Genomic DNA, 15805 nt, shown 5'->3' on the forward strand with positions numbered 1-15805 from the left:
GCACGACCCCTACTGGTATTCTCCTTCTTGCTTTGATCTCGTTTCTCACTCAGCACAATCTATCTCGCTTCTAATCCTTCCTTGGGCACCGCCGCTATACTGTGCAGGCACGGTCCCGTTACGTTCGCTCAGGTTGCCAAGCCTCTGTCAGGATCCCACCCCTGACAGGGACCCTACCGAATCTTCCCCTGCAACACCCTCTGCCACAAGGTGTTGCCTGGTTCCAACCCAGTCAGCTTTCTGTCCAACTTCCTGCCTGACCCCCAGTTTTACCAGTGTGTGGAGAGTGGCCTAGTAAATAGAACCCTTAGCTCCCCCTGGAGGCCCGGCGGTGAAATGTATTGGTGTCTGTGATATCTGATCAGATGAACCCCTTCAGTGCCATCAGACGTACCATAGCTCCCCTTAGTGGCGGAGCCACAGTACTGCAATGACCAGGACTCTGGGGCGCTGCACCTTTCCTCCGATGTCTCTGATTCCACTAGTGATCAGGAAAATCAGAAGCGAACAAGCAAGAGTAATCCTCATTGCACCCTTTTGGCCAAAAAGACCATGGTTCTCTTGTCTCCAGACCATGTGTCTATGCGACCCATGGATTCTTCCATCAGACAAGGAGCTGCTGTTCCAGGGCCCCTTTTTCCACCCGCAAGTGAAAGGGCTTCACTTGACGGCGGGGAATTTGAGGCAACTATTAAGTTCAAGGGGGTTTTCAGTAGAACTAGTAAACACCCTTTTACTAAGTAGAAAAAGATCCACCACCCTAATATATAGTAGGGTATGGAATAAATTCTTAAATTTCAATACAGTACCGTTGACTAAGCAAGTTCCGGTGACACCTATTCTAGAGTTCTTACAAAAAGGCCGAGAATTAGGGTTATCGGTAAATACCTTAAGAGTTCAGGTCTCGGCATTAGGAGCCTTATATGGATGCAATATAGCAGCTAATAGGTGGATCTCCAGATTTATAAAGTCTTGTGAATGTAGTAACTGGTACATATTCCCCGTCTGCCTCCGTGGGATTTAAATCTAGTACTGGAGGCCTTAACCAGCTCCCCATTTGAGCCACTAGATTCCATACCTTTAAATGTCCTAACATATAACGTAGCCCTAACCTCAGCTAGAAGGGTTAGCGCCATCCAGGCCCTATCAGTAGACCCACCTTTCTTACTAATATTTCAAGATCGGGTAGTCCTAAAACCAGACCCCTCATACCTCCCTAAGGTGGCATCCACCTACCACAGATCACAGGAAATTTTTCTCCCTTCCTTTTTTGATTCCCCTGCAACTCCAGAACAACATAAGTTCCACACGTTAGATGTCAGAAGAGCCATCCTGACCTATATAGAAAGGTCTCAGACATGGAGGCAGAGTAGGGCTCTGTTTGTCTCCTTTCAGGGCCACAAGAAAGGACATGGGGTCACAAGAGCTACCATATCTCGGTGGATCAGAGAAGCCATCTGCTTGGCCTATGCATCAAAGGGCGAGATTCCTCCAGTGGGGATAAAAGCACATTCAACACGAGCCATGGCTTCCTCCTGGGCGGAACAAGCAGATGTACCAATCCATTTAATATGTAAGGCCGCAACCTGGTCTACACCTTCTACAACCATTATAGACTTGATCTATCTACATCTTCTGACCTGACTTTTGGTAGAGCTGTTCTTAGTACAGTAATCCCACCCAGATAATGATTCTCTGAAAATCTCTCATGTGGGGTGCTGTCGTGGCGAAATGTAAAAAGCCGGATTACTTACCGGTAATGCTCTTTTAATGAGTCCACGACAGCACCCATTTACAACCCTCCCTGATTATGCACAGTTTCTTTCTTTTAAGCTCACAAATAATGGTTGTATAGAGTTTAAGACATTTATGTTGCTGACTAAGAGTTAATACTAAAGCTTTTGCGGTTCCCTTTTTATACTCTGTAAACTAAACTGAGGAGGAGAGGGGACCGCCTCCTTTTATTCTGTAGGTTTCCTGTTCCTATGGGCGGATCCCTCTCTCCCATGTGGGGTGCTGTCGTGGACTCATTAAAAGAGCATTACCGGTAAGTAATCCGGCTTTTTTGCATAAAATACAGAGGAAATGTGTCATCTTTAACTTTAGGCCTTTTAGACATCATTTCATCTTCAACTTGCTTAACTGTTCACAATAACGGTAATTATGACCAGGGGTGTTCAAACTTTTACATCCCACTGTATTTTTGAGTAAAATGTTAATTGTTCTTTTATTCTATAAACTACTGACAATATGTCTCCGAAGTTACAAGCAATATGTTTTGTATTTATTTTCTGAAAATGAGAAATGGTCAAAATAACAAAAAAATGAAAAATGCATTGCTTGCAGATCTCAAATAATGCAAAAAAAAAAAAAAAAAAGAAACAACAATACTAATGTTTTAACTCAGGAAGAGTTCAGAAATCAATATTTTGTGGAATAACCATGATTTTTTGTAATCACAGCTTTCATGTGTCTTGGCATGATTTCCACCAGTCTTTCACACTGCTTTTGGGTGACCTTATGCCACTCCTGATACAAAAATGTAAGCAGTTCTTCTTTGTTTCATGGCTTGTGACTATCCATCTTCCTCTAGATTACATTCTAGATGTTTTTGCAGCGCCCCAGGTTCCTGGTCGTTGCAGTGATATCATTCTCCTCTAGGGGGGAGTGATGTTACGTTTGGAGGCAAAGAAGGACAACCGAATCCAGGTAACACAAACATACAACACATTTCGCACTCCAGGCCACCAGGGGGAGCTATGCTCCTATTTATTCTATTTATTAGAGCACTCTTCACACTTAGGTAAAACTGGTTGCCTGGGGAGGAAGTTAGGCAGTTGCTGGCTGAGCTTCGCTCAGTTAGTAGGTCCCTGACAGGGGTGGGATCCTGTCAGAGGCTGAGACAGAAGGACACAGAGCTGTGCCTGCCCTGAGTGCGGCAGCTTCTAGTAAGAGACATTAAAGAACTGTATTTTAGAGAGGATGAAGAAGTCATAGCAAAGGAGTGGATATCAGAGGAGTTCTGCCCTACACAGGCTGCCTCCTTCTGAGGCACAGAATCCCGGTAGCCGGAACACTGAGGGAGCAAACGTCCATTATGCCTTGCTCCAGAGACCGGCAGGACAGCTAATTTCACGTTACCTGCCCGCCCTATACCCAGGAGGCAAGGTGGCACCGCTTAGAGGATGGGGCATGATAGAGTCCCTGTAAAACTCCTCAAGCCACCGGTCATACGGGTTTGTCCTATCCATCTGGGGGACAGAGAGAGACATAACATCTGTAACATCTTCAACAGTTGTGAGGACCTTATGAGAGGCTTAGCAGTAAGGTACTACAACACACGGCGCTAGAGGAAGTCTACTGATTTCTACCTGGACAAGGGGACTCTGGATTTGCCTCCAAACCGGCCGGACTCTGCCTGCCCTGTTGTCCGTGCTCTGGACTGTGGATGCTGAAACCTTCAGTAAAAGGTAAAGAGACTGCAACCTTGTGTCCTCGTTCTTCACTGCGCCTCTCACCATCCACCATCTACACACTGGGAAGCCCTGGGAACATACTTCACCTGTGGGAAGGTATACCATCTAGCTGCCATAACATCACCCCAGCGGACCCCTTAAAGCAGCGTCGGTCACCCTGACCTAATACCACAGGTGGCGTCACGAACATTTCCCCTTTAAAGACCTTTCCCCCTTTTACATGGACGTCTCAAGGGCCATGGACCGGTTCAGCCACCGTGACACCCCCCTGAGAACCGAAGGGCCCGGTACCGAGTACCCCGCTGCCTTTGGGGGCGCTCCATTTTCAATGGGGTTCAGGTCTGGAGATTGGGCTGGCCATGACAGGGATTTGATGTGGTGGGCCTTCATCCACACCTTGATTTACCTAGTTGTGTGGCATGGCGCATTGTCCTGCTGGAAAAACCAGTCCTCAGAGTTGGGGAACATTGCCTGAGCAGAAGGAATCAACTGCTTTTCCAGGATAACCTTGTATGTAGCTGTTCGAGCATGAACAGGAAGTCCAGAACAACCTGCCCATTTCCAGCCTTGCTGTAGTGGATCGCCCCCACGCAAGGGCAATGGGGTACTCGGTACCGGGTCCTTCGGTTCGGGGGATGTCACGGTGGCCTGACCTGGTCCGTGGCCCTTTGAGGGGCATCCAATTAAAGGTGTAGTTTGTATAAGGTTTGTGACGCCACCTGTGGTATTCGGTCAGGATGACCGACGCTGCTTAGGGGTCCACTGGGGCGATGTTATGGCACAGATGAAGTGTATCCCCAGGGCTTCCCACAAGTGTAGGTGGTGATAGTGGACGATGTAAGGCGCGGTGAATAACGAGGACACAAGGTTGCAGTCTCTTTACCTTTTTACTGGAAGCTTCAGCATCCACAGTCCAGGGTGCGGACCACAGGGCAGGCAGAGTCCGGCTGGTCCGAAGGCAAATCCAGAGTTCCCTTATCCAGGTGGAAATCAGTAGCCTTCCTACTAGCGCCTGGGTGTTGTAGTACCTCCCTGCTGAGCAACTCGGGATAATCCTCACAACCTTTGTAGATGTTCTAGATGTTATTTCTTCCTCTCTGTCCCCCAGATGGTATGGATAGGACAAACCCGTATGACTGATGGCCTGAGGCTTTATAGGGACCCTAGAGACGCCCCGACCCCCACAATTTGCCACTGTGTCTTCTTAGGTATTAAGGTCGGGCAGCCAACTTGGAATTGACTGTCCTGCCGGTCTCTGAAGTAATGCGTAGAGTCAATTACTCCCTCGGTGTTCCGGCCACCGGCTACGCGCCTCAGAAGGAGGCAGCCTCTCTCAGAGCAGAACTCCTCCTGGTGTTGTCTCCTTGTGCTGTGACTTTGTTTCTCACTCTCCACAATACAATTCCTTTCTTGTCCTTTCTTAGGATGCTGCTGCACGTGGGGCAGGCGCAGCTCCGTGTCTTTGTCTCATGCTAGGCATCTGCCAGGATCCCACCCCTGACTGGGACCCTCTGTCTGCAGCTCAGATGTTCCTCCTTTCCACCGGTCTGCCTGACAGGTGTTGCCTGGGATGAGCCCAGTCAGCTTCTCTCTCACTTTCTATCCAAACCACCAGTTTTACCCTTCTGTGAGGAGTGCCCTACTAGATAGGAGCGTAGCTCCCCCTGGTGGATTGGACTGTGAAGTGTAGTGTGTGTTTTGTGATACCTGGTAAGGTGAACTCCTTGAGTGCCATCAGACGTAATATCACTCCCCCTGGTGGAAGAATGACCTTACTGCAACGACCAGGACTCTGGGGCGCTGCACTAGCATCCCCAGATCATCACCGATCCTCCACCAAATTTCACAGAGGATGCAAGACATTGTGGCTTGTACGCCTCTCCAGGTCTCCGTCTAACCATTAGATGACCAGGTGTTGGGCAAAGCTGAAAATTAGACTCATCAGAGAAGATTATCTTACTCCAGTCCTCTATGGTCCAATCCTTGTGGTCTTTGGCAAACTTCAGCCTGGCTCTCCTTTGCTTCTCATTGATGAAAGGCTTTTTTTATAGCTTTACATGACTTGAGTCCTGCCTCTAGGAGCCTGTTACACATTGTTTTTGCCGTGCATTTCACCCCAGCTGCCACTTGCTTATCACTTGATGTCATCCTGCGGTTGCTGAGTGACACTCGAATAAGATGACTGTCATCCCGGTCAGTGGAGAGTCGTTTTCGCCCTCTGACGGTCTCTAGATTTGTTGTACCCAATATCTGCTTGACCTTATTATAATGGACTGCTGTCTTAGAAATTTTTAGGCTGGAGACAACATGATGCTCACTGTGTCCCTCTGCTAGTAAAGCCAGAATTGAGCCCTTCTATTCCTCACTCAAGACTTTTTTCCTTTTCAACTCCTTTGGCATGGTTAAAAGTTATTTTTTCATTCCTATTACTTTTGAGATATTACTAGCACTTGTTTTGCCATCCAGCTTGTCATATTGCAAGAGGATTGTGAACACCACAGCAGAGTATTTATACTTTCCTTCATTAAATCACCTAATCAGAAGCACATTAAGTAGAATGAGGTGTACCCTGTTGGAATTCAACTGATCCTGGAATGGCAGTCGGACATGTAGAGAAGCTGATTTTTATAAAGCTGTGCAGTGGTCCCCTAATTTTTGCCAGAGCTGTATGTTATACAAATGATTGTTTTTTCCCTAGTCCTAAGACGTTTTCTTTTTTCTGTCTTTCTTCTGTCCAATGTCCAGGTGTGGGGGAGAGAAGTCCTCATTCGTGATCCAACAATAGCTGCTTCTGCTCAAATCTTCGTTCTTGTTACTGTATGTCCTGTTTTCTGAGGAAGTTCAGCTGGAAACATGAATGCACAGGATCCTCCGCTAGGTACCATGCGATCCTGCGAAGTACAGATAGTACATGTGTCCTCACTTTCTTCTGATGCATTTCAGAAGAGATGAGGAGCGTCCACAGAACTGCTGTTTAGGTAGAAGCCTGGAGCGGGATTTTAAGGCATTAACTTGTAGTTCCATCAGTTCTACAATTTGAAATGAAAACCGTCACTATGTTGCAGTTACATTACATCACAGGGGCGCATTTATAAGATAATCTCATTTGTGAATGAGATTTCTCTAAGGATATGTTCACACAAAAAACATTCCTGCAACCGAAAATCCATTCCTTTCACCTGAATAAGGCTGTTTTGGTGAAAGGACATAGATTTCTGCAAGTTTTATTTTAATGTTTGCCACAAACCCACTACTAGAGATGAGCGAACCTAGCTGTAAAGTTCGTGATTCATGCCAGACAGATAAGTGTCTGGTGCTAAACGCCGAACACTGACTTCTCAAGGAAGTCCGTTTTACAGGACGGAAATTGATTTTCCAGCTCCAAAGCTCAGGTCCTCATTGATTTCTATGAGGTTCTGGCACCCGACCTGAATTTTGGACTAAGCCGAACTTTCACAGGTCCACTCATTCTTACCCACCATGTATGAATTCACTCTAAATCTCATTCACCTGCTGTAGAGAAAATTCTTTGCAAAAATTAACCTGATTTTGCCCATCCCTTGCAAAAGGTGAAATATGCCATAAATCCACACCATTTCCACAAGCAAATGTCCAGTGTGAAACTAAAGCTCCCGACAGATTTTCTTTAAATAAGCACTCCTCCCATCAAAGTTTGTATCCTCTTAATATATTGCAGTCATCATATTATAAAGCACTGTGTACTTACAATTGCTCGTTTTGTCTTTCTACCCAGTTAATTGTTCGTTTTTGTTTTTTTTTCTGCTCTATGTAGAAACAGGTAGTTTTTTTCCCCTTCTTCAGCTCCTCCCCCCTGCCAGAGAGTTTTGCACTGACTCATGAGTCATGCAGGAAAAATTGACCCCCTGTTTCTACATAAAGTTTAGAAGGATTCAGCTAGTCAAATTTTAATCACATGATGTCATAAACTTAATGGAAAAGAGAAGAATTAGCTGGATAGAAGGACAGAATGAGCAATTGTAAGTACACAGTGCTGTATAATATGATGACTGCAATGTATTAGGAGGATAAGAACTTTGGTGGAAGGAGGCGTGCTTCTTTGATATCCCCTTCTGAGAAGTTGGCAAGTAGGAGATATTTATTCACAATTAGAATGAAAAAAGATAAAATATACCTCTTTCCATTTATTTATATGGGTAGTGAGGGCTTATGCCCATCTGAGAGCACATACCTCCTTGCCGACTGTTCCTGACGTGCCGCTCCTATCATTTGTTTGGTATTTATTCACAAGTTAGATGACGAGAGTGTTTATTTACGACAAATAAAGACTTGATGCGCACTTCAGTTCTGGGGATTGTAAAGGGCATTCAGGATTAATACACCAGATGGATATTACAAAAGCCTGTTTAGTGGACATTACAGTATATTTACTGGTCAAACCAGCCCATGGGTGACCACCACAGGCTCTACTTCATGATGCGTGAGCAGGGTCGGACTGGGGCACCGGGACACCGGAGAATCCTCCGGTGGGCCCCGCCCCCAGCTCCTGTCTCCCTCATTTGTGCCTGCCCTGCATGTTCGTAGCGTGCACCCAGCAGTGTGCGCTTTATTGTATAGCCGGCACCGCACTGGCTGGCAGACTGCACAGGTGATGGGAAGTGCAGGAGCAGCTCCTTCCCATCACCTGCTGCCTCTGCCATGACTCTGCCAGGAGGGTTGAGCTGTGTGCCGACCCTCACTTCAGCCAGCACAGTAAGCGGAACAGCTGACTGTGAGGTTGAGAGGAGACGGACACACAACCCGCAGTCGCCTGTTTCCTGTACTACTGCTGCGAGCCTGCGACTCTCTGCTCCGTCCTCTTCCATCCACAAAGCCCTGGGCAGCTTTGTAAACGCTGATTGGCTGCAATTCAGCCAATCAGTGTTAGTTTTGTTTGTGTGACCTCACAGTACAGCTCAGGCAAGGAGCTATATGCTGTGATTGGTCAGCAGTCCTGCCCAAGCAGCACACAGCACGGCTGCAGTCACAGTCAGTGTGTCTGTAAGTACATAAATAGTTCTGATACCTGCACCCTGACTACATCTCCAGCCACAGAGGCAGGTAGGGGAGGGGGCCCATGCAACCTAAAGGTGACACAGGGGAGGGGGTCCACAGTGATATTCTAATTTTCTTGTGGGCCCCCTCCCCTATTGTGCCAACCACCTCTATTTTACTGTGGCTCCCCTTTCCCTCTCTGAGCAAGCCCATAGGAAATTAGAGGTGAAATAGTGGGGGAGGGGGCCCACAGGAAAATAAGGTTGAAACAGTGGGGGAGGGGGCCCACAGCATATTGGGTGACACAGTGGGGGAGGGGGCCCACAGGAAAATAGAGGTGACACAGTGGGGGAGGGGGCCCACAGGAAAATAGTGGTGAAACAGTGGGGGAGGGGGCCCACAGGAAAATAGAGGTGACATAGTGGGGGAGGGGGCCCACAGGAAAATAGAGGTGAAACAGTGGGGGAGGGGGCCCACAGGAAAATAGAGGTGACACAGTGGGGGAGGGGTCCACAGGAAAATAGAGGTGACATAGTGGGGGAGGGGGCCCACAGGAAAATAGAGGTGACATAGTGGGGGAGGGGGCCCACAGGAAAATAGAGGTGAAACAGTGGGGGAGGGGGCCCACAGGAAAATAGAGGTGAAACAGTGGGGGAGGGGGCCCACAGGAAAATAGAGGTGACACAGTGGGGGAGGGGTCCACAGGAAAATAGAGGTGACATAGTGGGGGAGGGGGCCCACAGGAAAATAGAGGTGACATAGTGGGGGAGGGGGCCCACAGGAAAATAGAGGTGAAACAGTGGGGGAGGGGGCCCACAGGAAAATAGAGGTGACACAGTGGGGGAGGGGTCCACAGGAAAATAGAGGTGACACAGTGGTGAAGTGGGTCCTCAGGTAATTAACACCTTTACGACATCAGCCTTACATGTCTGGCTCGTGTTAAATGCCAGTGTCAATATCTGACAGCAGCATATAACACATGCCAACATGTGTGCACATCATTCTCTCACCCATTGGCGCCCATGATGTGATCGTGGGTCGCCGATGGGTTATAATGACAGCCAGGGGTCTTCTTCCTGTAGCCGAGCTTTAAAGGAGACCATAATTTCTTCTATATGCAGTGATGCTGTGGCATCACTGTATATAATAGCACATGCAACATCATGTCCTCTAAGGGAGCTAACTGTACCAGTGAAAGGTAAAAAAAAATAAAAAAAAAATCCTAAAAGTTAAAATCACCCCTTTTTATCCCATTGAAAATAAATATATTTTAAAAATAAAAAAACAAATATTTGGTATTGCTGGGTTCAGAAAAGTCCGATCTATCAAACTATAAAAACAATTAACCCGATCAGTAAACATCGTAAAAAGAAACAAATGCCAAATGTCCTTTTTTCTGTTCGCCACAATTCCACAAAAAAAGCTATAACAAATGATGAAAACATCACATCTATCCCAAAATCGTACTAATAAAAACAATGTCTCGCCCCAACAGAAAGCTTTCCTGTGTGTAATAAAATACAAAGCAGTCGCCATTTTCTGCCGCTGTGTCGTTGCTTCTGTCTTCATTGCAGTGGAATATGGCCACCGGTAAGTATTTTACTACACACACTGGATCTACATTACTGCTCTCCTGTGTAGTGTAGTGTAGTATATAGAGATGTATGTATATATGTATATATATATATATATATATATATATATATATATATATATATATATATATATATATATATATGTGTATGTATGTAGAGGATCTGTTGGCTCTCCCTTGTGGTGTAGTATGTAGAGGATCTGTCAGCTCTCGTGTGTGGTGTGGAATATATAGGATCTATCCTGTGTGGTATTTTTAAACTGCATGGTGGGCCCCAAGAATAATTTTTCTCTGGTGGGCCCAAGGTACTCCAGTCCGACGCTGTGCGTGAGAGTATACGAGCGACTCTGAACATACAGTGTAATTTCTCATCTTTCTTGCCCAGGATTACTGGAATCTATGGAATATTATCTATGAATTTTTCTAATCTGTTGGCATATGTTTCAGGCATTGACAAATACAGCACAAAATATGTGCTTGAAGCGGAGAAGAAACGTACTGATGTGTGGACACCAGGTAATGCTGGACATAACATGAGACATTCGGTCCTTTCATCATGTTCTAGGCAGAGCACGGCTGTAACCTTCTAGAGAGGAGATGTAAGAAGCCCCAATACCATACTGGAGCCACGGTCTCCTCCTGCAGATGAAAGCCATGATGAAATTGGTGGAGTAGCGTTTACATGCAAATTGATACCGTAGCTTTGGTGTTTGCACTGCCAAATACATATAGATCATATATATATATATATATAATCTACTATATAATTGTCTAAGGGTACTTCCGTCTTTCTGTCTGTCTGTCGCGGTTATTCATTCGCTGATTGGTCTCGGCAGCTGCCTGTCATGGCTGCCGCGACCAATCAGCAACACGCACAGTCCGGAAAAAAATGGCCGCTCCTTCCTCCCCGCACTCACTGCCCGGCGCCCGCATACACCCCTCCGGTCCCCGCTCACACAGTGTTAATGCCGACGGTAACGGACCGCGTTATGCCGCGGGTAACGCACTCCGTTACCGCCGCTATTAACCCTGTGTGTCCCCAACTTTGTACTATTGACGCTGCCTATGCGGCATCAGTAGTACAAAATGTAATGTTAAAAATAATAAATTAAAAAAAAAAAAAACAACTGCTATACTGACCCTCTGTAGTCCGCTGAGCCGCTCGCGCCGCCCGCCATCTTCCGTTGCAGCTTGCGGTGGCAAAGATGGTATGGCAGCACGACCTGCCATGACATCACGGTCATGTGACCGCGACGTCATCACAGGTCCTGCGCTCACACCAACACTGGGACCAGAAGCTGCCGTGGACTATAAGGGGCCCTCGGAAAGGTGAGTATATGTTTATTGTTTATTTTTTATTTTTTAACCTGTGACAAACCTGGCTGGGCAATATACTACGTCACTGGCTAATATACTACGTGGCTCTGTGCTGTATACTACGTCACTGGGCAATATACTACGTAACTGGGCAATATACTACGTCGCTGGGCAATATACTAAATACTACGTGGCCGGGCAATATACTACGCGGCTGGGCAATACACTAAGTGGACATGCATATTCTAGAATACCCGATGCGTTAGAATCGGGCCACCATCTAGTATGTGTGTGTGTGTGTATATATATATATATATATATTCAACTCTTTAATATCTGACCCCTACCTCAGAGATCCAATACATTTATTATAGACTGTATATTGGTAAAATTAAATTAAGGAACTGCTTTATATTTGTAAATGTGACTAATGCAAGTTCAGAAACCAGGAACGTTTCAATGTTTCCCCATAGCGTCTGACTTTCTTGATTTTACTTTTTTTTTTTTTTTAAATATAGATTGGCGGCTACTCCCAAGAGAAATGAAAGCCATCAAGAAGACTAAAAAGAAAGGTATATCCAATGGGTGACTTTTATAGGACAAGCATTAAAGAGAACTGGTAACATGAGGAAAAAACAAACAAAAAAAACCCCTTAATCTGCAGATTAATAACCTTCTGGATCTGTCCAGCGCCTGCACTTACAACCCTGCTGCCGGGAGGAAATAAACGTTATTCTGCCTGCAGCGTTCGGAGTCATGGAGATGGTGCCAGAATGGATTCAGACACCACTCTGTGTAGTGAACAGTGGCTGTAACCGCCCCCGGCACTGACTGACAGCTGGCCCTAATGCTGAGCTGCTGTCAGTCAGTTACAGCCGCAGCTCTCAACACAACCGTCCCAGTGCCATTCCCATCACTGAACACCGGCGGAGGGGGATAATACTCATTTCCTCCAGGCAGGGGGACTGTCAGTGAGGGTGTGGAGCAGGTTCAGAAATCCATTAAAATGCCGGTTAACCCCATACCTGCAGGATATAAGCATTTTTTTTTAACGTGACCGGTTCCCTTTAATATAAAGTAAGATGCCCTAGATTTATTAAGAGATGTCTGACTAAATACTTTGGCAGTCCATGGGAATGAACTTGAAATCGATAATTGGCATTTATCAAAGGCTTTATGCTACTTTTATAGTGTAGAAAACTCCTAAATTCAGATACCTGCTATATTTGTGTTATACTTCTATATGTTTTCAAAAAGGGTTGGGTTTCACGAAAGTGGCAAAACCTCCATGGATCTGATCGAGATCATCACTCACTAGAAATTATTGCAAATTATAGTACAAATCTAGAGTTGCTCACAGCAGACTTGGAATTCAATTTCCAGCACAATCGAAAATTATGCCATATGTTCTAAAAATACCTTTTAACCAAAGGTGAACTGGAGTAAAATGTGCAAAATTTATCGAGATCTATAAATAACAATAAGTAATTTTTCCTCTAACCTGTCATGAGCTGGTGTAACAGGCCAAATTACACCTGGGTATAGTTTGGCCCAGGCCAGGGTATGCCCTGGGGATAAACTGTCCTAGGCCACCCGGGGGGTGAAAAATGGCCAAGGCCAAACTATACTTAGGGCTGACATCAGGGCATTACTATCCTTATTGGCTTATGGAGCCAATACATGAACATGAAGCGCCATGGCAAGACAAGCCGCTGAATGGGATGTACCATCGACAGATAATGGAGGTGGCTGACAAGGAGAAATCCTACCAATGACTGGAGAAACCTGGAAGATGAAGGTAACAGTGATTCCAGTGGTAATAGGAGCACTTGGAGCAGTTTCCCTAAGTTGGGCGAATGGCTACAACTAGGGTTGAGCGACTTTTGCTTTTATAGGATCGAGTCGGGTTTCGTGAAACCCGACTGTCTCGAAAGTCGGATCGTGTGAAATCGGTCGATTATTGTGAAAAGTCGGGGGGCCGACCGAAACACGAAACCCAATGCAAGTCAATGGGGATTGATTTTTATTTATTTTTTTTCTCTCCCTCTCCCTCCCCCTCTCTCCCTCTCCCCCTCTCCCCCTCTCTCCCTCCCTGCAAAATTTGTGTTTCACTGTGGGAATCGCTATATCCCAAACGTTAGGATGGCGGTTTTACCCCTTGTGACGCCGCACAAAGCGAGCCGGAACCCATGTCATCACACTGCACACACTCCTTCATTGGCTGAAAAAAATGGCGGGGAAAGCGTCATTCGAAACGCGACTTTGGCGCGAAAATCGCCGACCGTGTGGCCGATCCCACGCTGGGGTCGGGTCGGGTCGGGTTTCATGAAACCCGACTTTGCCAAAAGTCGGCGACTTTTGAAAATGACCGATCCGTTTCGCTCAACCCTAGCTACAACAGATCCTGGGTGCAACACCTCAACTCTGTCCAGAAAAGAACAATGCTTGGAACAACTAAGATCCTACGCCGAACCCTCAAACTCCCAGGCCTCTGGTAAAGGACCCGAAAATGAGAGAGGACAAAAAATACCACCCCCATTGGGGGGTGAGAAGGAAGATTTATATATAAATATTTGTGACAGGGTCACTGGCACAGTGTAGGAATGGAGATATGTGTAACTGCGCATATTAACGTCAGTGATGTAACACTAGGATAGTTTTCCTCCAGCACGCTATATGTTGAGAGGGTTCAGTTGTTTATGGGCTGGACCTTCATAGAGCGGGTGGGAGGAGGTCCACCGTATCTCCACCTGCGAAGTTCTGACAGGACCTGTGTGATGTCAAGGTCATTTGATCATCACATGGGGTGTTAAATACCTGGCCATGAGAGTGAGGGTGGTGTGTTTGGAGAGGTAGAACTCCCACGTAGCTCCAGGAGGAGCTAAGGACGCTATGCATGTTGCCTCCAGAGCAAGGACTCTGTTAAACATTACCTTTTCTTTTGTTTTACTGTGTTATGCCAGAAAAGCTCTGTTTATTTTTCCTGATCGCTGCTTAAGTTTATGCTATCCATAATAAACTAGCAGGTGAACTACTACCACTACTACCAGTATGGCTCCTGTGTCTACCTGGTGAAGGAGCTGAGTGAGTCGACCCCTCAAAAAAACGGCTGCCTGGAATCAATATGAAGTCAAAGTTTGTGCTTTTTCTACCTAAATAAATAAATGGGCAGCATGTCTCACAAACTGGCACACAAAGATGACTTCCATAACAAGTCTTCATCCAGAAGATAAAGAACTAAATAAACCTTCCCCCATCCTTGCCAGACAATAAGTTCACAGCAAAGGTCATTAATAGGTGGGCACCCCTTGCTGAAGTTTAGGGAGAACTAAAACTTGCTTCCAGGTAAGCTGCCACTCTAGTGACAGTTGAGAACCTTCGTCTATGTCTGCCTAACCTCAGAAGTTTTTATTAACTGTTGATAAATCACTTATCAGGTGAAAAAAAGGCCAAAGCGGCTAAACCTGGGACCAACGTGGATGTTCTGAAGAAAATTGAGGTGAGCTTCATGTGTTTGTAAATGTGTCATGGCTCGGTTTCGGGACTCAATCAGGTGACCTCTTGTTGGTTGGGTTCCCTCTCTGCTGAGCCACAGCCTGTGTGGTTTCTGTCCAACTGATCATAGTTCTCTTGTATTTCCCTTCCTTTAATTGGATTGCTGTTTTTCAGGTGTCTCTCACTTCCGTATTTTGTTCTGTTCTATCACATCTTGGGAGGGGATATTTAGACTTTGCTTGCACCTGCCTTCTTTGGTTGCTATACGTCAAGGTTGATGGGTGTTTGGAGTTCCATCTCCTTAGCTAGATATTATCTTGTTTTAGTAATCTCAGTTGCTTTCCTTCAGTCTGTTTGTGCTTTATCGTCCCCTGCACCATTTCTTTTCTTCCACGTTTGCAGTCTGGGAGGTTTTCTCTGGGCCATCTATTTTTAGTTTCTGCGTGAGCCTGTTTAGTATCTTACCATATCTTGCTGTCAGGGGTATTTTCCATTTTTGCGTTTCCATTTTTTGCTCCCCTTCTTCCCACGGCCATAACTTTTTTTTTTTTTTTTTTCCCATCAATATGGCCATATGAGGGCTTGTGTTTTGCGGGATGTATGGTACTTTTGAATGGCACGATTGATTTTACCATATCATGGACCGGAAAATGGGGAAAAAATTACAAATGCGGTGAAATTGCAAAAAAAAAAGTGCAATTCCACAACTGTTTTGGACTTTTTATTTTTACCATGTTCACCAAATGCTAAAACTGACCTGCCATTATGATTATCCAGTTCATTACACCAAACATGCCTGAGTTCTTTTTTTTTTTTTTTTTTTTAAATTAGTGAAAAAAAAATTCCAAAGTTTGTTTGTGTGTATGTATGTATGAATGTGTGTGTATATATGTGTGTGTATATATACACT

At 45.6% G+C, this 15805-nt stretch overlaps 1 protein-coding gene across 1 annotated transcript in view; it reads left to right on the plus strand.

Moving 5' to 3' along the window:
• POLR3G (RNA polymerase III subunit G) overlaps positions 1 to 15805 on the plus strand; it is a 104125-nt gene that overhangs the window by 37690 nt on the left and 50630 nt on the right. Inside the window, exons 4-6 of the mRNA XM_077288987.1 lie at positions 10531 to 10599; positions 11919 to 11972; positions 14838 to 14899. Coding sequence (XP_077145102.1) covers positions 10531 to 10599; positions 11919 to 11972; positions 14838 to 14899 — 185 coding nt within the window. The remainder of the gene's footprint in view (positions 1 to 10530; positions 10600 to 11918; positions 11973 to 14837; positions 14900 to 15805) is intronic.

This window comes from Ranitomeya variabilis, chromosome 1 (genome assembly GCF_051348905.1).
Source record: "Ranitomeya variabilis isolate aRanVar5 chromosome 1, aRanVar5.hap1, whole genome shotgun sequence".
NCBI classification, from domain to species: Eukaryota; Metazoa; Chordata; class Amphibia; order Anura; family Dendrobatidae; genus Ranitomeya; species Ranitomeya variabilis.